The sequence below is a fragment of the Ciconia boyciana genome, chromosome 31, assembly GCF_034638445.1.
Source record: "Ciconia boyciana chromosome 31, ASM3463844v1, whole genome shotgun sequence".
In the NCBI taxonomy this organism is placed as follows: Eukaryota; Metazoa; Chordata; class Aves; order Ciconiiformes; family Ciconiidae; genus Ciconia; species Ciconia boyciana.
The window spans coordinates 996,172-1,019,384 of record NC_132964.1 but is presented as its reverse complement, the minus strand read 5'-3'; the positions used below and the strand labels follow the sequence as shown (position 1 = coordinate 1,019,384).

Sequence of the window (23,213 nt, the reverse complement as noted above, 5' to 3'; positions counted from 1 at the left end):
CATGGGGGTCCCCAGCCTGGCCCGGCCACCACGGGGGGGCCACCACGTCCCCATCCCCCCTTCCCCTCCGGTGCAGAGACCCCCGCTGTGGGGGAGGGGGGAAATTGCGGGGGGAGGGGTGTCTCTGCCCTGGGGGGAGGTCTCTGCCCTGGGGGTCACCCCCACCTGTGTCCCCCCCGTGTGTCCCCCCCGTGTCCCCCCTTTCTCTCCCCGCAGCGCTAACCCCCCGTTTCTCTCCCCAGCCTCTCTGCAGCCGGCGCCGGACAGCGGGACCACGCGCTCCCCCCGAACCCCCCTCCCCGCACCCCCAAACCGGGGGTCCCCCATACCCCACCCCCACGCCGGGGGTCCCCCGTCTCTTCCTCCCCTTCCTCCCTCCCCCCCGTGTCTCCGTTGCGCTCGATCAACCCTGGCTGTGGGCCCGGGGGGAGTGGGAAGAGCCCCCCAATTTAGGGCCCCCCAATTTAAGGCCCCCCATTTTAGGGCCCCTCCAGGGAGAGCTGCCCCTCCCCCCCCTCAGGGTGCTGCCCCCCCCAAAAAAAGGGGGGGGCCCGGACGCCTGGGTTCGCTGGGGGCATGGCCCCCCTTGTCCCCACGGCGGGGGGGACAGACGGGGTGTGTGTCCCCCGTCACCCCTGTCCCCCCTTCCATTTTGTCTCCTTCCCTCTGTCCCTCCCCGGACAAGGGACCCCCCCCGTGTCTCCTCCCCCCGGGGTCCCCTTGTCCCCCCTCGGGGTTGGGGTCCCCCAGTGTCGTCCCCCCGGTGGGGCCCCCTGGCCGCTGATGAACCGCTTCTCTTTTCTCTCCTGCTTCTCGCTGTCCCCCCTGTGCCCATGCCTGGCCCTGTGTCTGTCCGTCCCCCTGTGTCTGTCTGTCCCCTCCCTGTCCCCATGCCTGGCCCTGTGTCTGTCCCTCCCCCTGTGTCCCTCTGTCCCCCCGTGTCCCCTCCCTGTCCCCATGCCTGGCCCTGTGTCTGTCCGTCCCCCTGTGTCTGTCTGTCCCCTCCCTGTGCCCATGCCTGGCCCTGTGTCTGTCCGTCCCCCTGTGTCTGTCTGTCCCCCCCGTGTCCCCTCCCTGTCCCCATGCCTGGCCCTGTGTCTGTCCGTCCCCCTGTGTCTGTCTGTCCCCCCTGTGTCCCCTCCCTGTGCCCATGCCTGGCCCTGTGTCTGTCTGTCCCCCCCATCCCCACGGCTGTCCCCTCCTGCTGTCTGTCCCTCTGTCTGTCCCCGTGTCCATTCCTATGTCCCTCTGTCCCTGTCCCCTGTATCTGTCCCCATGTCTGTCCCCGTGTCCCCATGTCTGTCCCCGTGGCCCTGGGTCCATCCTCGTGTCCTTACGTCTGTCCCTCTGCTCCTTTGCCTGTCCCTGTGTCTGTCCCCATGTCTGTTCCTGTCCCTTGTGTCCATCCCTGTGTCCCCATGTCTGTATCTGTCCCTGTGCCGCTGTGTCTGTCCCTGTATCTGTCCCCACGTCTGTCTGTGTCCCCATGTCTGTCCCGGTGTCCCCATGTCTATCCCTGTCCCCTGTATCCATCCCTTTGTCCCCATGTCCTTATGTCTGTCCCTGTGCCCTGCGTCTGTCCCCGTGTCCCTCTGTCTGTCCTTGTACCCATCCCCACGTCCCCTCTCTGTCCCCGTGTCCCTCTGTCTGTCCTTGTACCCATCCCCACGTCCCCTGCCCATCCCCGTGTCCCTCTGTCTGTCCTTGTACCCATCCCCACGTCCCCCCTCCATCCCCGTGTCCCTCTGTCTGTCCTTGTCCCCATCCCCACGTCCCCTCTCCGTCCGTGTCCCTCTGTCTGTCCTTGTACCCATCCCCACGTCCCCCTCCATCCCCGTGTCCCTCTGTCTGTCCTTGTACCCATCCCCACGTCCCCTGCCCATCCCCGTGTCCCTCTGTCTGTCCTTGTACCCATCCCCACGTCCCCCTCCATTCCCGTGTCCCTCTGTCTGTCCTTGTACCCATCCCCACGTCCCCCTCCATCCCCGTGTCCCTCTGTCTGTCCTTGTACCCATCCCCACGTCCCCTGCCCATCCCCGTGTCCCTCTGTCTGTCCTTGTACCCATCCCCACGTCCCCTCCATCCCCGTGTCCCTCTGTCTGTCCTTGTACCCATCCCCACATCCCCTCTCTGTCCGTGTCCCTCTGTCTGTCCTTGTACCCATCCCCACGTCCCCCCTCCATCCCCGTGTCCCTCTGTCTGTCCTTGTACCCATCCCCACGTCCCCCCTCCATCCCCGTGTCCCTCTGTCTGTCCTTGTACCCATCCCCACGTCCCCCTCCATCCCCGTGTCCCTCTGTCTGTCCTTGTACCCATCCCCACGTCCCCCTCCATCCCCGTGTCCCCCTGTCTGTCCTTGTACCCATCCCCACGTCCCCCCTCTGTCCCCGTGTCCCTCTGTCTGTCCTTGCACCCATCCCCACGTCCCCTGCCCATCCCCGTGTCCCTCTGTCTGTCCTTGTACCCATCCCCACGTCCCCCTCCATCCCCGTGTCCCTCTGTCTGTCCTTGTACCCATCCCCACGTCCCCCTCCATCCCCGTGTCCCTCTGTCTGTCCTTGTACCCATCCCCACGTCCCCTGCCCATCCCCGTGTCCCTCTGTCTGTCCTTGTACCCATCCCCACGTCCCCCTCCATCCCCGTGTCCCTCTGTCTGTCCTTGTACCCATCCCCACATCCCCTCTCTGTCCGTGTCCCTCTGTCTGTCCTTGTACCCATCCCCACGTCCCTCCTCCATCCCCGTGTCCCTCTGTCTGTCCTTGTACCCATCCCCACGTCCCCCTCCATCCCCGTGTCCCTCTGTCTGTCCTTGTACCCATCCCCACGTCCCCCTCCATCCCCGTGTCCCTCTGTCTGTCCTTGTACCCATCCCCACGTCCCCCTCCATCCCCGTGTCCCTCTGTCTGTCCTTGCACCCATCCCCACGTCCCCCTCCATCCCCGTGTCCCTCTGTCTGTCCTTGCACCCATCCCCACGTCCCCCCTCTGTCCCCATGTCCCTCTGTCTGTCCTTGTACCCATCCCCACGTCCCCCCTCCATCCCCGTGTCCCTCTGTCTGTCCTTGCACCCATCCCCACGTCCCCCCTCTGTCCCCGTGTCCCTCTGTCTGTCCCCCCGTCCCCGCAGTCTTCGTCTGCCCGGGCACCCTGCAGCGCATCGGTTCCCCCACCTCCAGCCACGAATCCCAACACCAAGCCGGCGCCTGGTGCCGCGATCCCCTCCAAGCCGGCGACCGCCTCTACGTCATGCCCTGGGTGCCGTACCGCACCGACACCCTCACCGAATACGCCTCCTGGGACGACTACGTGGGCGCCCGCCACACCACCACCTACCGCCTCCCCAACCGCGTCGACGGCACCGGCTTCGTCGTTTACGACGGCGCCGTCTTCTACAACAAAGAACGAACCCGCAACATCGTTAAATACGATCTCCGCACCCGTATCAAGAGCGGCGAAACCGTGGTGGGCGCCGCCAACTACCACGACACCTCGCCGTATCGGTGGGGCGGCAAAACCGACATTGATTTGGCGGTGGACGAGGACGGGCTGTGGGTTATCTACGCCACGGAGGGAAACGGCGGTCGCTTGGTGGTTAGCCAGCTCAACCCGTACACCCTCCGCTTCGAGGGCACCTGGGAGACCGGCTACGACAAGCGAGCGGCTTCCAACGCCTTCATGGCTTGCGGCGTCCTCTACGTCATCCGCAGCGTCTACGTGGACGATGACAGCGAAGCCGCCGGCAATCGGGTGGCGTACGCCTTCAACACCCGCGCCAACCGGGGGGAGGCGGTGGAGATGGCCTTCCCCAACCCCTACCAGTACGTCTCCTCCGTCGATTACAACCCTCGCGATAATCAGCTTTACGTCTGGAATAATTACTTCGTGGTGCGATACGGCTTGGAGTTCGGACCGCCGGATCCCGGGGCCGGTGAGGGGGGACGGCGGGGGAGAGGTGTGGGAGGGAGAGGGGGACTTGGGGGGAGCCCTGGGGGTCCCGGTTTACTTTGGGGGTGCAGCCCCGGACACCTGAGGGGAGCCCTGGGGGTCCCAGTTTATTTTGGGGGTGCCCCAGACACCTGGGGGAGCCCTGGGGGTCCTGGTTTGTTTTGGGGGTGCAGCCCCAGACACCTGAGGGAGCTGGGGGGGTCCCAGTTTACTTTGGGGGTGCAGCCCTGGACACCTGAGGGGAGCCCTGGGGGTCCCAGTTTATTTTGGGGGTGCAGCCCTGGACACCTGGGGGGAGCCCTGAGGGTCCTGGTTTATTTTGGGGGTGCAGCCCCAGACACCTGAGGGGAGCCCTGGGGGTCCCAGTTTATCTTGGGGGTGCAGCCCCAGACAGCTGGGGGGGCCCTGGCAGTCCACGGTTACTTTGGGGGTGTCCCAGTCACCTGGGGGGAGCCCTGGGGGTCCAGGTCAGCTTTGGGGTGCAGCCCCAGATGCCTGGGGGGCCGGGTTCACTTTGGGGGTGCCCCACATATCTGGAGTCCCTTCCACCTGGGGCTGGCGGGCTGATGGGGGCCACCCCCATATGGGGGTTCCCCGTATTGGGGTTCGGGGGCTCCGCCGCACCCTGACCCCCCCCTCTTTCACCCCCCCCAGGTCCGGTGACGACGGCGGCCCCCAGCGCGGCCCCGGCGCGACCCACGGCGGCTCGGAGCTCGGCGGCGCCCGGTCCCACCCCCACGGCAAGACGGGGACCCCTCACCCCCGCCCGGGCCCCCCCGGCCCCCCCGGCCCGGGTCCAGCCCACAGCGCCGCCACCCCGGGGACCCCCGGCTCCCGGGACCGCCCAATAACGGGCGGGGTCCCCCGCCACCGCCGCCCCCCGCCGCCTCCCGCCGCCCGCCGGGGGCCGGGGGGCCCTGGGGGGCCGGCGCGGCTGTGCGAGGCGCGGGAGGTGCGGAGGGTGCAGTGGCCGGCGGCGCAGCAGGGGGTGGTGGTGGAGAGACCCTGCCCCAAGGGCACCCGCGGTACGGGGGGTCCGGGGGTCTGGGGGGCCAGGGGGTCTGGAGGGGTGTCATGGTGGGAGCATGGGTCGGGGGGAGGTCTGGGGGGTTCTGGGGGCCAGGGGGTCTGGAGGGGTGTCATGGCGGGACCAGGGTCTGGGGGCCATGGGGATCACGGGGCTGTGGGGGCCCAGGGTGCTGGGGGAGTCGGGGTGTCTGGGGGGCTGTGGGATGTGGGGGCCATGGGGCTTGAGGGGGCTCTGGGGGTCATGAATATTGGGGGCTGTGGGGCCTAGGGATGAGGCGGCCATGGGGCTGAGGGTGGCCCCGGGGGCGCTATAGGGGCTGGGGGGCCGGGGGGTAAGGGGGCTTGGGGGGTGGTTAGGGGGATCGGGGGCCGCGCGCCCCACAGGAGGCTCGTGGCAGGGCCGAGGGGTGCGGGATGGGGGCGTGGGGGGCGACGGGGTGCGGTGGGGTGGGGGGGTCCCTGACGCCCCCCCCCCGTGTCCCCCCAGGCATCGCCTCCTTCCAGTGCCTGCTGGGCCTGGGGGTCTGGAACCCGCGGGGGCCCGACCTCAGCAACTGCACCAGCCCCTGGGTCAACCAGGTGGCCCAGAAGGTACCGGGGGGGCCCCCCAAAACAGGGCCCCCCCCAAAAAACAGTGACCCCCCCCAAAAACAGGGACCCCCCCCCAAAATGGGGACTCCCTGCCAAAATGGCGTCTCCCCTAAATGGGGACTCCCCTAATGGAGACCCCCCAAAACAGGGACACCCCCTACATGGGGACTGCTCCCCAAAACGAGGAACCCCCCCAGAAATGGGGACCCCCCCAAAATGGGGACCCCATCCGAAACAGGGACCCCCAAAAGGAAACCCACTTCAAGGCCCTCGTTGCTCCAGTGATCCTCCCCGCAGGAACCCCAACACCCCCACCCAGCCAGAGCCCCCAAAACCCCCGTGCCCCCAACACCCCCTCCCACAGGGACCCACCGGGCGGGTGATCCTCACCGGGGGCTACCCCAATCCCCCCCCCCCCAGGACCCCCACCCACAGCCCTCAACACCCCCACTCTGCCAGAGACCCCCCCATCTTTGGGACACCCCCAAAATCCCCCGTGCCCCCCAAAACCCCCGTGCCCCCCAACACCCCCCACAGGGACCCACCGGGCGAGTGATCCTCACCGGGGGCTACCCCAATCCCCCCCCCCGGGACCCCCACCCACAGCCTTCAACACCCCCACTCTGCCAGAGACGCCCCCCATCTTTGGGACACCCCCAAAATCCCCCGTGCCCCCAACACCCCCCCCACAGGGACCCACCGGGGCGAGTGATCCTCACCGGGGGCTACCCCAATCCCCCCGGGACCCCCACCCACAGCCTTCAACACCCCCACTCTGCCAGAGACGCCCCCCCCATCTTTGGGACACCCCCAAAATCCCCCGTGCCCCCAAAACCCCCGTGCCCCCCAACACCCCTCCCACGGGACCATCGCGACATCCCCCTCCCACAGGGACCCACCGGGGCGAGTGATCCCCACCGGGGGCTACCCCAATCCCCCCCCCCAAACCCCTGGGGACCCCCCGGGGGGGTATCGGGGTACCCCATCCGACACCCCCCGCGTGTGTGTGTGTGTCCCCCAAGATCAAGAGCGGGGAGAACGCGGCCAACATCGCCAGCGAGCTGGCGCGGCACACGCGGGGCCCCGTCTACGCCGGGGACGTCAGCTCGGCGGTGCGGCTGCTGGAGCAGCTGCTGGACATCCTGGACGCCCAGCTGCAGGCCCTGCGCCCCGTCGAGCGCGAGTCCGCCGGCAAGAACTACAACAAGGTAAGAGTTTGGGGGGGCCCCCCCCCCAAATCCCCCCCCCCCGACATCGGGGTACAGCCCGCCCCAAAGAGGGGGTACAGCCGGACTCGAAGAGGGGGGTGTCCCTGACCCCAAAGATGGGGTTGCCCCGGCCACAAAGCCTGGGGTCCTCCCGGCCCTGGTCCTGAGGTTCTCCCGTGCCCAGAAGTTGGGGTGCGATTGCCCCGAGTTTTGGGGTTCTTCCGCCCCAAATGTCGGGGTTCTCCTGCCCCAAATGTCAGGGTCCTCATGCCCCAAATGTCGGGGTTCTCCTGCCCCAAATGTCGGGGTCCTCCTGCCCCAAATGCTGGGGTCCTCCTGCTCCAGAAGCTGAGGTTCTCTCCTGCCCCAAATGTTGGGGTTCTTCCCCAAATATTGGGGTCCCCCTGCACCAAATATTGGGGTCCTCCTGCACCAAATATTGGGGTTCTCCTGCCCCAAATGTTGGGGTCCTTCTGCCCTAGAGATTCAAGTCCTCCTGCCCTAGATATTGGGGTCCTCCTGCCCCAAATATTGGGGTCCTCCTGCCCCAGACATCAGGGTTCTCCAGCTGCAGACGCGGGGGTCCTGCAGCCCCAGACGTGGGGGGTCCTCCTGCCCCAAATCTCGGGGTCCCACACCCCATACGTGGGGGTCCCGCACCCCAGAGGTGGGGGTCCTGCAGCCCCATATGTGGGGGTCCCTGCCCCGAATGCCGAGGTCCCATACATGGGTGTCCCACCCCCCATACATGGGGATCCCACAGCCCCATATGTGGGGGTCCCCACCCCATACGTGGGGGTCCAGCAGCCCCATACGTGGGGGTCCTGCCCCCCATGGGTGGGGGTCCCCGCCCCATACGTGGGGGTCCCGGCCCCGATGCCGTGGGTGTGTGTCCCCCCATGGGTGGGGGTCCCCACCCCATACGTGGGGGTCCCGGCCCCGATGCCGTGGGTGTCCCCCCAGATGCACAAGCGGGAGCGCACCTGTAAGGATTACATCAAGGTGAGCTGGGGGGCGGGGCCTATCAGTGGGCGGGGTGTGGGTGTGACCAGGGCGGGGCCTGGGGGTGGGTTGTGCCCATGGTGGGCTGTGAGGGTGGTAGTGGGCGGGGCCTGCTGTAGTGGGTGTGGTCTGTGGGTGGGTGGGTACATGTGGTGGGAGGGGCTTGGCACAGTGGGTGTGGCCGGGGGTGCGTCCAGTGGGAGGGTTAGGCCTGCCCTGTCATAGGTGGGGGGTGCTGGTGGGTGGGGCCTGGGAGGGTGGGGGTGTGTCCAGGGGCAGGGCCTATGCTAGGCAGGGGCTGTGATGGTGGGTGGAGCTTGAGGATGAATGGGTGGGGCCTGGGTGGGTCCAGGGGTGGTGTCTGTGCTAGGCCATGCTGGGGGCAGGGCATGGAGTGGGTGTGGCCGGGGGGGCGGGGTCTCTGCACAGGCGGGGCCTGTGATAGGCAGTGGTGGAGGTGCTGCTGGTGGGTGGGGCTTGGGGAGATGGGCGGGGCCTGAGTGGGTGTCAGAGTGGGTCCCCTGCATGAGTGGGGTCTGGTGGGCGGGGCTTGGGGGGAGATGGGTGGGGCCTGAGTGGGTGTGTGTGTGTCTGGGGGCGGGGCCTGTGGGTAAGCAGGGCTGAGAGTTCCCTGGCAGCTGGGTGTGGGTGGGGCCTGTCTCGGTGGGTGTGGTAAGGGGGCGTGGCCTGAGGCAGGCACGGCCCCTCCCCTGCAGGCGGTGGTGGAGGCGGTGGACAACCTGCTGCGGCCCGAGGCCCTGGAGTCCTGGCGGGACATGAACGGCTCGGAGCAGGCCCACACGGCCACCATGCTGCTGGACGTGCTGGAGGAGGGCGCCTTCCTGCTGGCCGACAACGTCAAGGAGCCCGCCCGCTTCCTCGCCGCCCGCCAGAACCTGGGTGAGACCCCCCCCCCCCCCCCCGGGGGGTCCTCGCCCCCTCCCCAGGGTCCCCAGCAGGGTGGGGGAGACCCCCACCCACACTCATGGGTCCTCAGGGGGTACCTGGATCCTCGATCGCTTCCCGAAACCCACGTCCCCTCCCCACAGTCCCCGGTAGGGTGGGGGAGACCCATATGCCTGGGTCCTCAGGGGATACCTGGGCCCCTGGGGTCCTCCCCCAAACTCCCGTCCCCTCCCTGGGGTCTGCTGGGAGGGTGGGGGAGACCCCACCTGCACTCATGGGTCCTCAGGAGGCACCTGGGTCCTCATGCCCTTCCCCAAACCCCTGTCCCCTCCCCGCAGTCCCTGGTAGGGAGAGGGAGACGCTCGCCTGGACACCTGGGTCCTCAAGGGACACCTGGGTCCCGGGGGTCCTCACCTCCTCCCCCAAACCCCTGTCCCCTCCCCGCAGTCCCCAGTAGGGTGGGGGAGTCCCTGACCCACATGCCTGGGTCCTCAGGAGTCCTCCCCCAAACCCCCGTCCCCTCCCTGCCATCCCCAGCAGGGTGGGGGAGACCCACACACCTGGTTCCTCAGGGGGTACCTGGGTCCCCGGGAGAGCCCCATGCGTGTGCGAGGACACGCATGTGCGATGACACGCGTGTGCTCTCCCCCAGTGCTGGAGGTGACGGTGCTGAACACGGAGGGGCAGGTCCAGGAGCTGGTTTTCCCTCAGGAATTTGGGGGGGAAAGTTTCATCCAGCTCTCGGCCAACACCCTCAAACAGAACAGCCGCAACGGTGAGGGGCTTGGGGGGTCCAGGGGGTCTCAAGGGTGCTGGGGGGGTCTGGAGGGTCCTGGGAGGGGTCTCAGGGGGCCAAGGGGACACCCAGGGGGATCTTGAGGGTCCAGGAGGGGGTCTCAGGGGGCATCCAGGGGGTCTCGAGGATCCTGGGGGGGTCTCAGGGGGCCAGGGGTGCAGCCGGGGGGTCTCAAGGGTCCTGGGGGGTCTCAGGGGCTGGGGGCACCTGGGGGGTCTCAAGGGTCCTGGGGGGTCTCAGGGGGCCAGGGGTGCACCCAGGGGTGTCTCAAGGGTCCTAGAGGAGTCTCAGGGGGCTGGGGCACCCGGGCGGGTGTCGAGGGTCCTGGGGTGGATCTCAGGGGGCCAGGGGGTCTCAGTGGTCACAGGGGGAGGTTTGAGGGGTCTTGGCGGGGTTGGGGGAACTTTGGGGGGGTCAGGGGGTCTGGGAAGGGAGAGCACGGGGATCAGGGGGCTCGAGATGGGCTGGGGGATTTTGGGGGCTCCAGGGGAGGTCTGGGGTGATTTGGGGGGTCTTGGGGATCATCAAGGAGCTTTGGGGGTCCTGGGGAGGATCTCAGGTGGGTCAGGGGAAACTTCAGGGGATCTGAGGGGTCCCAGGAGAGGCCGGGGGGATCTGGAGTGTTTTGGGGGTCTTTGGGGGTCGCAGGTGACCTCAGGGGTCCCAGGAGGGTCTGGGGATATTTGGGGAGGATTTTGAACGAGTCAGAAGGGTTTTGAGGGGGCTCCGTGGGGTCCCAGGGAGATCGGAGGGCTCTGGGGGGGGCCCGGAGAGGGTCTTGGGGGCCGAGGGGGATTTGGGGGGTCTTGGGGAGCCTTTGGGAGTCCCAGGAGACCTCAGGGGTCCCAAGAAGGTCTGAGGAGATCTTGGGGATACTTTGGGAATATTTGGGGGATGTCTGAAGGGTTTTGGGGGCTCCCTGGGGTCCCAGGGAGGTCGGAGGGCTCTGGGGGGGGTCTCGAGGGGCCAGGGGGATCTAGAGTATTTGGGGGGTCTTTGGGGTCCCAGGAGACCTCAGGGGTCCCAAGAGGGTCTGGGAAGATCTTGGGGATACTTTGGGAGGATTTAGGGAATGGCAGAAGGGTTTGGGGGGGCTCCCTGGGGTCCCAGGGAGATCAGAGGGCTCTGGGGGGCCAGGGGGATCTTGGGGGTCCAGGGGGATTTGGGGGGGGTCTCGGCAGGGCGGGGGTCTGACAAGCGGCTCCCCCAGGAGTGGTGAAGGTGGTCTTCATCCTCTACAACAACCTGGGGCTGTTCCTCTCGACGGAGAACGCGACGGTGCGGCTGGGGGGGGAGGTGGGGGCCCGCGCCCCCCCTCGTCGTCAACTCCCAGGTCATCGCCGCCTCCATCAACAAGGAGTCCAGCCGCGTCTTCCTCATGGACCCCGTTGTCTTCACCCTGCCCCACCTCGGGGTGGGACCCCCACCCGGCCCCCCGGACCCCCACCCAGCTCTGGGGACCCCCCAGAGACCCCCACCCAGCACCTGGGGCACCCTGGGACCCCCACCCAGCTCCAGGGACCCCCAGCCAACCTTGGGGACCTTTCTGGGACTCCCACCCTTTCCCTGGGACCCCCACCCAGCCCCAGGGACCACTCAGGACCCCCACCCAGCTCCAGGGACCCCCACCCAGCCCCAGGGACCACTCAGGACCCCCACCCAGCTCCAGGGACCGCCACCCAGCCCCAGGGACCACTCAGGACCCTCACCCAGCTCCAGGGACCCCCACCCAGCCTCAGGGACCACACTGTGACCCCCACCCAGCCTCAGGGACCACTCAGGACCCCCACCCAGCCCCAGGGAACCCTCAGGACCCCCACCCAGCCTCAGGGACCCCCACCCAGCCTCAGGGACTGCACTGTGACCCCCAACCAGCCTTGGGGACCCTCTGGGACCCCCACCCAGCCCCAGGGACCCCTACCCAGCCTCAGGGACCCCACTGCAACCCCTGTGATCCCCAAGACCCTCACCCACCCCCTGAGACCCTCTGGGAGATCCCCTGGTTGTCCCCCAGCCCCAGGGCCCCCTGGGATCTCCCCTTGCCCCTTGAGACCCCCACCCAGCCTTGAGGACCCCCTGAAACCCCCACTCAGCTGCAGGGACCCCACTGTGGCTCCCTGTGATCCCCAAGACCCTCAGCCACCCCCTGAGACCCTCTAGAAGCTCCCTTGGGACCCCCATGCTGCCCCAGGGACCCACTGCAACCCCCTGTGATCCCTGAGACCCTCACCCACCCCTGGGACCCCCTGGGACCCCTACCCAACCCCAGGAACCCCTGGGGAGCTCCCCTCACCCCTTGAGACCCCCACTCAGCTCCAGGGACCCTGCTGGGACCCTGGGACCCCCTGGGACCCCTACCCAACCCCAGGAACCCCTGGGGAGCTCCCGTCACCCCTTGAGACCCTCACCCAGCTCCAGGGACCCTGCTGGGACCCTCTCCCTGTCCTTGGGACCCCCACCTTAGCCCTAGGGACCCCGCTGCAATCTCCTTTGGTCCCTAAGACCCTCACCCAACCTCCTGAGACCCCCTGGGATCTCCCCTAGACGCCCACCCAGCTTCAGGGACCCCCTGGGAGCTCCCTTGCCCCTTGGGACCCCCACCCAGCCGCAGGGACCCCACTGTGACCCCCTGTGATCCCCAAGACCCTCACCCACCCCCGAGACCCTCTGGGATCTCCCCTGGTCCCCCCACCCAGCCCCAGATCACCACTGGGAGCTCTCTTTACCTCTTGAGACCCCTGCCCATCCTTGAGGACACCCTCGGGACCCTCACCCAGCCCCAGGCACCTGCCTGGGACCCTCACCCCCTCCTTGGGAAACCCCACCCAGCCCCAGGGACCCCGCTGGGACCCCCTGTGATCCCCAAGACCCTCACCCACCCACTGGGACCCCTACCCAACCCCAGGGACCCCCTGAGAGCTCCCCTTGCCCCTTGGGACCCCCCCAGCCCCAGGGACCCACCCTGGGACCCCCTGTGATCCCAAGACCCTCACCCACCCACTGGGACCCCTGGGACCCCTACCCGACCCCAGGGACCCCCTGGGAGCTCCCCTTGCCCCTTGGGACCCCAGCCCCAGGGATCCACCCTGGGACCCCCTGTGATCCCCAAGACCCTCACCCACCCACTGGGACCCCTGGGACCCCTACCCAACCCCAGGGACCCCTGGGAGCTCCCCTTGCCCCTTGGGACCCCCACCCAGCCTCAGGGATCCCCCGGGACCCCTTGTGATCCCCAAGACCCTCACCCACCCACTGGGACCCCTACCCAACCCCAGGGACCCCTGAGAGCTCCCCTTGCCCCTTGGGACCCCCCAGCCCCAGGGACCCACCCTGGGACCCCTGTGATCCCCAAGACCCTCACCCACCCACTGGGACCCCTGGGACCCCTACCCGACCCCAGGGACCCCCTGGGAGCTCCCCTTGCCCCTTGGGACCCCAGCCCCAGGGATCCACCCTGGGACCCCTGTGATCCCCAAGACCCTCACCCACCCACTGGGACCCCTGGGACCCCTACCCAACCCCAGGGACCCCTGGGAGCTCCCCTTGCCCCTTGGGACCCCCACTCCAGCCTCAGGGATCCCCCCGGGACCCGTTGTGATCCCCAAGACCCTCACCCACCCACTGGGACCCCTACCCAACCCCAGGGACCCCCTGAGAGCTCCCCTTGCCCCTTGGGACCCCCACTCCAGCCCCAGGGTCCCCTCTGCGACCCCCTGTGATCCCCAAGACCCTCACCAACCCCCGAGACCCCTGGGATCTCCCCCAGTCCCTCTCCCCCATCCCCAAAGACCCCTCCCCAGCCCCAGGACCCTCCCCTAAACCCCCACTCCCCCCCATCTCTCTCCCCGCCAGGCGAAGAACCATTTTAACGCCAACTGCTCCTTCTGGAACTACTCGGAGCGGTCGATGACGGGGCACTGGTCGACGCAGGGCTGCCGCCTGCTCGACACCAACGCCACCCACACCTCCTGCGCCTGCAGCCACCTCACCAACTTCGCCGTCCTCATGGCCCACCGCGAGAGCGTGAGCTCGGGGACGCACGTGACGAGTTTGGGGAGGTTTTGCGAGGAAGGGGACGATATGGCGGGGTGACGTTTGCGTCTCTTTTTTTTTTTTTCGGTAGTACCAGGGGCGGTTGAACGAGGTGCTGCTGTCGGTGATCTCCTGGGTGGGCATCGTGGTGGCCTTGGTCTGTCTGGGCGTCTGCATCTCGGCCTTCTGCTGCCTGCGGGGGCTGCCCTCCGACCGCACCACCATCCACAAGAACCTCTGCATCAGCCTCTTCCTCGCCGAGCTCGTCTTCCTCGTCGGCATCGATAAGACCCAGTACCAGGTCTGGGGGCTCCTGAGACCCCCACGGGACTCCCCACGGCACCCCTGGGAAACCCTGCAGCCCCCCTGGGACCCCCTGCATCCCCCGCGGGACCCCTGAGGCCTCCTGCAACGCCCATGGGCACCCCACAGCACCCCGGGACGTCCCATAGCACCCCATGGCACCCCGGGACCCCCTGCACCACCCACGGCACCCCACAGGATCCCTGGGACATCCCATAGCACCCCACGGCACGCCTGGGACCCCCTGCACCACCCACAGCACCCCTGGGACCCCCTGCATCCCCCACGGGACTCCTGAGAGCTCCTGCAACACCCATGGACACCCCACAGCACCCCGGGACGTCTCATAGCACCCCACAGCACCCCTGGGACTCCCTGCACCACCCACAGCACCCCTGGGACCCCCCTGCACCCCCCATAGCACCCCTGGGGTCTCCCACAGCACCCCTGGGACGTCCCATAGCACCCCACGGCACCCCTGGGACCCCCTGCACCACCCATGGCACCCCTGGGACCTCCTGCAACCCCCAGGAACCTCCCGCAGCACCCCTGGGACCCCCACAGCACCCCTGGGGCCTCCTGTGGCACCCTAGGGACCCCTGCACCCCCACAGCACCCTTGGGACCTCCTGCAACCCCCACAGGCCCCCCATGGCACCCATGGGACCCTCCAGGACACCCCAGGGACATCCACAGCACCCCGAGGACCTTGGTCCCCGCAGGCGTCCTCCCCCACCTTCACAGCGTCCCCTCGCCATCCCTTCCCCACCACACCACCATGTCCCCGTCCCCGCAGGTGGCCTGTCCCATCATCGCGAGGTCCCCTCACCATCCTGTCCCCACGATGTCCCCGCAGGCGTCCTCCCCCACCTTCACAGCGTCCCTCGCCATCCCGTCCCCACCAGCGTGTCCCCGACCCCGCAGGTGGCCTGTCCCATCATCGCGAGGTCCCCTCACCATCCTGTCCCCACGATGTCCCCGCAGGCGTCCTCCCCCACCTTCACAGCGTCCCCTCGCCATCCCGTCCCCACCACCGTGTCCCCGTCCCCGCAGGTGGCCTGTCCCATCTTCGCGGGGCTGCTGCACTACTTCTTCCTGGCGTCCTTCTCCTGGCTGTGCCTGGAGGGCGTCCACCTCTACCTGCTGCTGCTTGAGGTCTTCGAGAGCGATCTCTCCCGGCGCAAGTACTACTACGCCGGCGGTTACTGCTTCCCCGCCGTCGTGGTGGCCGTGGCCGCCGCCGTCGACCACCGCAGCTACGGCACCGACCAGGCGTGAGTGTGTGGGGGGTGTCTGGGGGCGGGGCCTGAGCCCTGGGGGTGGAGCTTGAGCCCTGGAGGCGGAGCTTTCCCCGCTGTCATGGCGGTTGCGGGTTCTGCTGTGGGCGTCAGGCGAGAATGGGGGGTCTGGGGGTGGAGCCTGGGCCATAAGGGCGGGGCTTTCCCCATTGTCATGGCGGCCATGGGTGGGGCGCCGACCAGGCGTGAATGGGGGTCCTTAGGGGCAGGGCCTAAGCCCTGGGGGTGGGGGCTGGGCTGTAGGGGCGGGGCTTTCCCCACTGTCATGGCAGCGGTAGGTGCTGCTGTGGACACTGGCCAAAGGCATGAATGGGGGCCCTTAGGGGCGGGGCCTAGGCCCTGGGGGTGGAGCCTGGGCCATGGGGCGGGGCTCTGCCTGCTGTCATAGCAGCTATGGGTGGGGCCCATTTGCTGACCAGCTGTGAATGGGGGCCCTTAGGGGTGGGGCCTGAAGGCTGGGGGTGGGGCCTGAAGCATGGGGGTGGAGCCTGGGATGTAGGGGCGGGGCTTTCCCCACTGTCATGGCAGCAGTGGGTGCTGCTGTGGGCACTGGCCACAGGCATGAATGGGGGCCCTTAGGGGCGGGGCTTGAAGCCTAGGGGCGGGGCCTGAGGCATGGCTGCTGTGGGCACTGACCAGGTGTGAATGGTGGGTGGGGCTTGAGCCATAGGGGTGGAGCCTGAGCCATAGGGGCGGGGCTTTCCCTGCTGTCATGGCGGCCGTGAGTGCTGCTGTGGGCACTGACCAGCAGTCATGGGAGCTGGGGGGGCGGGGCCTGACCCCTGGGGGCGGAGCCTGAGCAATGGGGCGGGGCTTTCCCCACTGCTGTGGTTGTGGCTGCTGCTATTGACAGTGGTGAGGGGGTGGGGCTTGGGGGCAGGGGCTGGCCCCTGGAGGTGGGGCCTTAGCCCTGGAGGCGGGGCTTGGTCCCTGGGGTGGAACCTCAGCCCTGGGGGTGGGGCCTGGTCCCTGCCTGGGGGTGTGGCCTCCCCTCCCTGGGGGCAGGGCCTGGACCGGGGGTGTGGTCTAATTGAAGCCCTGAGGGTGGGACCTGGTCTCTGGGGGCGTGGCCTCCCTCCCAGGGAGGGGCGTGGCTCCCTGACACCCCGCCCACCCCCAGGTGCTGGCTGCGTGTGGACAACTACTTCATCTGGAGCTTCATCGGCCCCGTGGCCTTCGTCATCCTGGTCAGGGGGGGCTGGGGGTCCCAGCGAGGGGCGGGGGGTGCTGGGGGGTCCCACCGAGTGGTAGCGGGTGCTGGGGCTCCTGCCAAGAGGGTGGTGGGTGCTGGGGGGTCCCACCGTGGGGTGATGGGTGCTGTGGGGCCAGGGGTGCCCCATGGAGGGGGCTGGGGGTCCTGCCATGGGGCTGGGGGTGCCGTGGGTCCCGTCGTGGGGCAGGGGGTGCCACTGTGGGGTGGCAGTGGGGCACTGAGGGCTGTCCCCGCAGGTGACGCTGGTGTTCCTGCTGGTGACGCTGCACAAGATGGTGCGCAGCTCCGCCACCCTCAAGCCCGACTCCAGCCGCCTCGACAGCATCAAGTGAGGCCCCGAAATGGGGGGGGTCCCAAAACTGGGACCCCAAAAAGGGACCCCAGGACCTGGCCCCCCAAATGAGGAAGGGTCCCTAAAACTGAGACACCCCCGCCCGAGGCCCCAAAACAGGGACAGACACCCCAAAACCCACTCTGGTTGTGCAAAACTGCACCCCAGAATGGGGAGAGATCCCCCAAAATTGGGGCTCCCCGTGGGATTCCACCCAGATCTGGGTGCTGGAGGTCCCTGTGCCCCCTTAACCCCCTGTGCCCCCAAGTTGTGGGTGCTGGAGGTCCCTGCCCCCCCCATACCCCCCAGATCATGGGTGCTGGGGGTCCCCATTCTATCTGAATCCTCTGTGCCCCCCAGGTTGTGGGTGCTGGGTGTTCTGTGCCCCCTGATCCACCCTGTTCCCCCCCAGATTGTGGGTGCTGGGGTCCCTGACCCCCTGTACCACCCACATCATGGGTGCAGGGGTCCCTGACCCCCCCCATTCCCCCACAGATTGTGGGTGCTGGGGTCCCTGACCCCCTGTACCACCCACATCATGGGTGCAGGGGTCCCTGACCCCCCATTCCCCCCAGATTGTGGGTGCTGGGGTCCCTGGCCCCACCGTGCCCCCCAAATTGTGTGTTCTGGGGGTCTCTGACCCCCTGTCCCGTCCCCCCCAGGTCGTGGGCGCTGGGGGCCATTGCGCTGCTGCTGCTGCTGGGGCTGACCTGGGCCTTCGGCCTCCTCTTCGTCACCCGGGAGTCGGTGCTGACGGCCTCGCTCTTCACCGCCTGCAACGCCCTGCAAGGCACCTTCATCTTCGTTTTCCACTGCGCCCTCCAGAAAAAGGTGGGTGGGGGGCACCCAGGGGTGGGGGGCACCCTGGGGGCAGCCAGGGGTGGCGGTGTGGGGTAGGGGGTCGCCGTGGGGCACCTTCGTCTTCATCTTCCTCTGAGCCCACTGGAAGAAGGTGGGTGGGGGCACCCAAGGGTGGGGGGGCACCCAGGGGTGGGGGGCACCCTGGAGGGGCACCCAAGGGTGGAGGCGTGGGGTAGGGCGTCGGCGTGGGGCACTTTTGTCTTCATCTTCCTCTGAGCCCTCCGGAAGAAGGTGGGTGGGGGCACCCAGGGGTGGGGGGCACCCCAGGGTAGAGGTATGTGGGGCAGGGGGCTCGGGATGGGTGGGGGATCTGGGGGTGGGGGCCTTGGGTGGGGGTACACTGCTGGGGGGGGGGTCTCAGGGGAATGGGAGGGTCCCAGGGATGTGGGTGCTCTGGGTGGGGGGTGACCCTTGGGGGGTTCCCAGGGTGGGGGCCCCAGGGGTGAGGGATCAGGAGTTGGGGTCCCCAGGATGAGCTGTCCCCCCACAGGCATGTCCCCAGGGTGGGGGACATCCCCAATGGGGGGGTCCCCGGGGTGCTGCCCCCTCACCACCGCTGCGCCCCCCCCTCAGGTGCACCGGGAGCTGAGCCAGTGCCTGCGGCACACGCCCTGCTGCCTGCGCAGCCCCCCCGGGACCACCCTGGGCGCCCTCAAGACCTCGGCCATCCGCACCAACACCCGCTACTACACCGGCACCCAGGTGGGACCCCCCTGCACCCCCACACCCCCCAGCCCCTCCTATGGCACACCCAGACCCCCCCATGGCACCCCCAGACCCCCTCAGTGCCCAAGACCCCCCTGCATCCCCAGACCCCCCACACCCCCTGCAGCACCCCAGCCCCTCCTATGGCACCCCAGAACCCCCCAGCACCCCCAGACCTCACTGGATTCCCCCAGCACCCCCAGATCCCACCCTGGCACCCCCAGACTCCACTCAGCACCCCAGAACCCCTCAGTGCCCCAGCCCCCCCCCAGCACCCCAGATCCCACCCTGGCACCCCCAGACTCCACTCAGCACCCCCAGACCCCCTGGCACCCCCCAGAACCCCCTCAGTGCCCCAGCACCCCAGATCCCACCCCTGGCACCCCCAGACTCCACTCAGCACCCCAAGACCCCCTGGCACCCCCCAGAACCCCTCAGTGCCCCAGCCCCCCAGCACTCCCAGATCCCACCCCTGGCACCCCCAGACTCCACTCAGCACCCCCAGACCTCCCCCAGTCCCCCAACACCCCCAGACCCCCATGGCACCCCAGATCCCCCCAGACCCCCTCCCCGCAGCCCCAAACCCTCCCTGGCACCCCCAGACCCCCCATGACACACCCCCCATTGGTGACACTGCCCTGGGGTCACCCTGCGGGTGACAAACGTGGGGGCCTTAGGGTGGGGGGTCCTGGGGAGCTGGGTGGGTGACCCCCAGGGTGGGGGCTGGGAGGTGACAAGGGGGGGGTCCCCAAAGAGGGGAGGGGGGTCCCCAATAGTGATGGGGCTTGGGGACAACGGGGTCCCCAGGGGGTGACGGGACCCGGGGGGCGACGCGCACCCCAGGGTGGGGGGTCCCTGGTGGGGGATGGATCCCCTGGGGATGTCCCCGGGGTGGGGGTCCCCAGGGTGGGGGTCCCCAGGGTGGGGGTCCCGGGGGTCCCAGCTGCGCCCCGTCCCCAGAGCCGGATCCGGAGAATGTGGAACGACACCGTGCGGAAGCAGACGGAGTCCAGCTTCATGGCGGGGGACCTGAACAGCACCCCCACCCTCAACCGAGGTGAGACCCCCCCGGGGATCCCCACCCTCAACCGAGGTGACACCCCGGGACCCCCCCAGGAACCCCATCCCTGCCCTTAACTGAGGCGGGACCCCCTGGAACCCCCACCCTCATACGGAGGTGCGACCCCCGGGACCCCCGCCTCTGCCCTCAACCCGGCTGGGACCCCCAGAATCCTCTCTGGGACTCCCCCAGCACCCCCTGGGACCCCCCAGATCCCTCCGGGACCCCGTGGGACCCCCACCCTTAACCCAGGTGAGACCCCTGGCACCCCACGACCAAGACGAGACACCCCTTGGATCCCTCTGGGACCCCCAACCTGAGGCAAGACCCCCAGAACTCTTCCGGGACCCCTGGGACCCCAGAACCCCACCTGGGACCCCTGGGAATCCCCAGACCCCCATCAGACCCCTCCGGGACACCCTTGGGACCCCTGGGACCCCCCGGCTGGGTGCTGACCCCCCCGCCCCCGCCTTCCCGCAGGGACGATGGGGAACCACCTCCTGCCCAACCCGGTGCTGCAGCCGCGGGGGGGCTCCAGCCCCTACAACACCCTCATCGCCGAGTCGGTGGGCTTCGCCCCCGCCTCGCCCCCCGCCTTCACCTCCCCAGGTGGGTACGGGGGGGGCCCGGCCCCCCCAAACTCTCCCCACCCCTCCCCAGTACCCCCCCCCAGCCCCACGACCCCCCGTAGCCCCACATCCCCTCCTTCAACTCCCCAGGTGGGTGCGGGGGGGTGTTTGGGGGGGTCCTGGCTCCAGCTCCCCCCCAGTACCCCCCGATTTCAGCTCCCCAGCTGGGTATGGGGGGTCCGGCCCCCAAACTCCCCCACACCCCCAAATCCCCCAGCACCCCTCCGTAGCCCCCCACAGCCCCACGACCCCCCGTAGCCCCACATCCCCTCCTTCAACTCCCCAGGTGGGTACAGGGGTGTTTGGGGTCCCTGCTCCAGCCCCCCGGTACCCCCCAATTTCAGCTCCCCAGGTGGGTACGGGGGGCCGGCCCCAAACTCCCCCAAACCCCTGGCCCCCTGTGCTCCTCCATAGCCCCACACACCCCCATCTTGAACTCCCCAGTTTGGTACTGGGGGACACACCCCCAAAGTGCCCCCCACCTTCACCCCCCCAGGGAGCTATGGGGGTACCCCCCCCTGTGCCCCCCCCACATCCCCACCCGCCCCCCACTTTCACCTCCCCAGGTGGGTACGGGGAGAGGAGCCCCCCAGTACCCCAAATACCCCCCATCCCCCAATCACCCCAACTCCCCCACCTCAGGGGCTGGGGGGTGGGGGGCTGGGGGTTAGAGGGGCCGTGGGGGCTGGAGGAGGTTTTGGGGGCTGGGGGCCATGGTCCCTCCCTAACTGCTGCCTCTGTCCCCAGGGAGCTTCCGTGAGACCAGTAAGTGCCCCCCCGTGTGTGTGCCCCCCGTGTGTGTGCCCCCCCGTGTCCCCTTGTGCCCCCCCGTGTCCCCCATGTTTCCCTGTGCCCCCTCCTGCCCCACAGCCCCTGCCCCCCACTTCCTTGTGCCCCACCAGGCCCCTCGTGCCCCCCCCCCACCTCTTGTGCCCCCCCAGAGTCCCTTTGTGTCCCCCATCCACTTGTGCCCCCCGTGCCCCCCTGTCCCCCCCTTATGCTCCCCAGTCCCCTCGTACCCCCAACCGTGCCCTGTGCCCCCACCATGCCCCACGCCCCTCCTGCCCCCTGTGCCCCCCTTGTGCCCCCCGTGCCCCCTGTCCCCCCGTTGTGCCCCGCAGTCCCTTTGTGCCCCCCGTGCCCCCCAGTCCCCCTGTGCCCCCCTCTGTGCCCCCCAATCCCCTTATGCCCCCTCGCCCCCACCAGCCCCCCCCGTGCCCCTCGTCCTCCCCCACGCCCCCATCCCCCTCGCCCCCACCCCCCATTCCTGCTGCTGACGCCCCCCCCTCCCCGCAGAGCCCCCGGGCGGCCCCCGCGACCCACCGGAGCCTCTTCCCCTCAACGGCAACTTCAACAACAGCTACAGCCTGCGGGGGGCCCGAGGGCGGGGGGCCCGGGGCGGGGGGCCGGGGGGCCCCCCGAGGGTCGCCGCGGCCCCCGATCCCACCGCCCTGGAGAAGATGATCATCTCCGAGCTGGTGCACAACAACCTGCGGGCGGCCGCCTCCCACGGGGGGGCTTCCTCCCACGGGGGGGCCCTCCTCCCACCCCGCCCCCCGCCCCCCTCCCCTGCCGAGCCCCCCGGCGCCCCTGAGCTGGGACTCCTCTACCAAGAGCTGACGCGAGCCCAGGGGGCTGGGACCCCCCGACCCCCCGCGACCCCCGCCACCCCCCGCCCGCCCCCCTCCTCGGGACTCGGCCTACCCCGACAGCAGCCCCGAGGTGCCCCCCCGCACCCCCTTATCTGGGGGCCCCCTGGGCGCCCCCCGCCCGCCGCCACAGCCCCGAGGCCTTCGGGGGGGTCGAGGGGCCGGGGGGGGCCGAGCCCGACGGGCAGATGCAGCTGGTCACCAGCCTCTGAGCCGGCCTCGCACGAGGGGCCGGCCTCGCACGAGGATCCCGCCTCGCACGAGGAGCCGGCCCCGTGGGGGGGGCCGGCCTCGCACAAGGATCCCGCCTCGCACGAGGAGCCGGCCGCAAGCGAAGACCCGGCCTCGCACGAGGATCCAGACTCGCGCAAGGATCTGGCTTCGCACGAGGGCTCGGCTTTGCGCCGGGGGTCGGTCTCGCACGGGGGCCTCGCTTCACACGGGGACCCAGCCTCGCACGTCGTCCTCACTTCGCACGGGGACCAGGCTTCGCACGAGCGCCCAGCCTCATCTGGAGACCGAGCTTTGCACGAGGACCCAGCCTCACCCGGAGACCCAGCTTTGCACGAGGAGCCGGCCTCGCACGGGGACCTGCCCTCACACGTCACCCCGGCCTCGCACGAGGACCCAGCCTCGCACGGGGATCCGGCCTCGCACGGGGATCCAGCCTCGCACGAGGACGCAGCCTCGCACATGGACCCGGCCTTGCACGAGGACCCGGCCTTGCACGAGGACGCAGCCTCGCACGTGGACACGGCCTCGCACGAGGACCCGGCCTTGCACGAGGACGCAGCCTCGCACGAGGGCACCTCACTGCCCGCCCCCAGCTGGACATGGGCCCCTCGTGGCCCCCCCCGTGTCAACACGAGGGTCCTCGTGCCCCCCCCCCCAAACCCTGGACGTGGTGGGGGGGGGGTCCTCGTGCCCCCCACCCTGGACATGGGGGGCCCCCCCCCGCGAATGGGGGGATTTGGGGGGGGCACGGCCGGCGCTGGGGGCCCCACAGCCCCATTTTGGGGGGGGGGTGCCCTACCAAAAGCCATCCGGGGGCCCCCGTGTCCTTGGCAACAGCGAGCTGGGGTGAGGAGGGGTGCTGACCCCCCCAATCTGAGGGGCCCCCAAAAGGGGGACACCCCCCAGGCCGACACTTTTGTTGCCAAAAACCCCGCAGCCCCCCAAAAAGAGACACATTTTCCTTGTAATATAGATGTAAATGGACCAGCCCCCCGGGGAAACTGAGGCACGGGGGCCCCCCAAAAAAACTGCCCCCCCCCCCGGGGGTACCCCCATCCCGGCGGGGCCCCCTGGAAGCACAAGCGCCGCCCCCACCCCCCACCCCCAGTTTGGGGCTTCGCCGCGCTGTACATAGGGATGGGGGACCCCCGGGACTGACCCCCAAAAATGAGGGGGGTATGAAGGGTGAGGACACCCCCCACAAAGCTTGGGGACCCCTCCTGGATTCTGGGAGTTCCCCCCCGAGTTTTGGGGACGCCCCAGAGTCTGGGGACCCCCCTGGCTCTGGGGACCCCCGAATTTGGGGTGCCCCCAGTATTTAGGACCGCCCATATTTTGGGGACACCCCAGGGCTTGGGGATCCCCTCTGGGATCTGGGGAAGCCCCCCAAGTTTGGGGGAATTTGGAGACCCCCCCCCCAGCG

At 69.2% G+C, this 23,213-nt stretch overlaps 2 protein-coding genes across 2 annotated transcripts in view; both read left to right on the top strand.

Annotated features, from left to right (window-relative positions):
* The window catches only part of LOC140645106 (adhesion G protein-coupled receptor L1-like), a gene marked incomplete at its 3' end in the record, with an annotated part of 87,856 nt that overhangs the window by 12,883 nt on the left and 51,760 nt on the right, over positions 1-23,213 (top strand). The window contains 20 exon segments of the mRNA XM_072848325.1: positions 3,127-3,927; positions 4,599-4,738; positions 4,867-4,969; positions 5,461-5,564; positions 6,587-6,772; positions 7,736-7,774; positions 8,491-8,674; positions 9,333-9,455; positions 10,687-10,789; positions 10,791-10,890; positions 13,329-13,499; positions 13,600-13,809; positions 14,864-15,084; positions 16,229-16,295; positions 16,558-16,649; positions 17,315-17,483; positions 18,087-18,215; positions 19,179-19,275; positions 19,759-19,887; positions 20,655-20,672. Of these exon segments, the coding sequence (XP_072704426.1) occupies positions 3,127-3,927; positions 4,599-4,738; positions 4,867-4,969; positions 5,461-5,564; positions 6,587-6,772; positions 7,736-7,774; positions 8,491-8,674; positions 9,333-9,455; positions 10,687-10,789; positions 10,791-10,890; positions 13,329-13,499; positions 13,600-13,809; positions 14,864-15,084; positions 16,229-16,295; positions 16,558-16,649; positions 17,315-17,483; positions 18,087-18,215; positions 19,179-19,275; positions 19,759-19,887; positions 20,655-20,672 (3,186 nt within the window).
* Positions 1-23,213, top strand: part of LOC140645077 (uncharacterized) — a 38,665-nt gene that overhangs the window by 3,711 nt on the left and 11,741 nt on the right. The window lies entirely within an intron of this gene.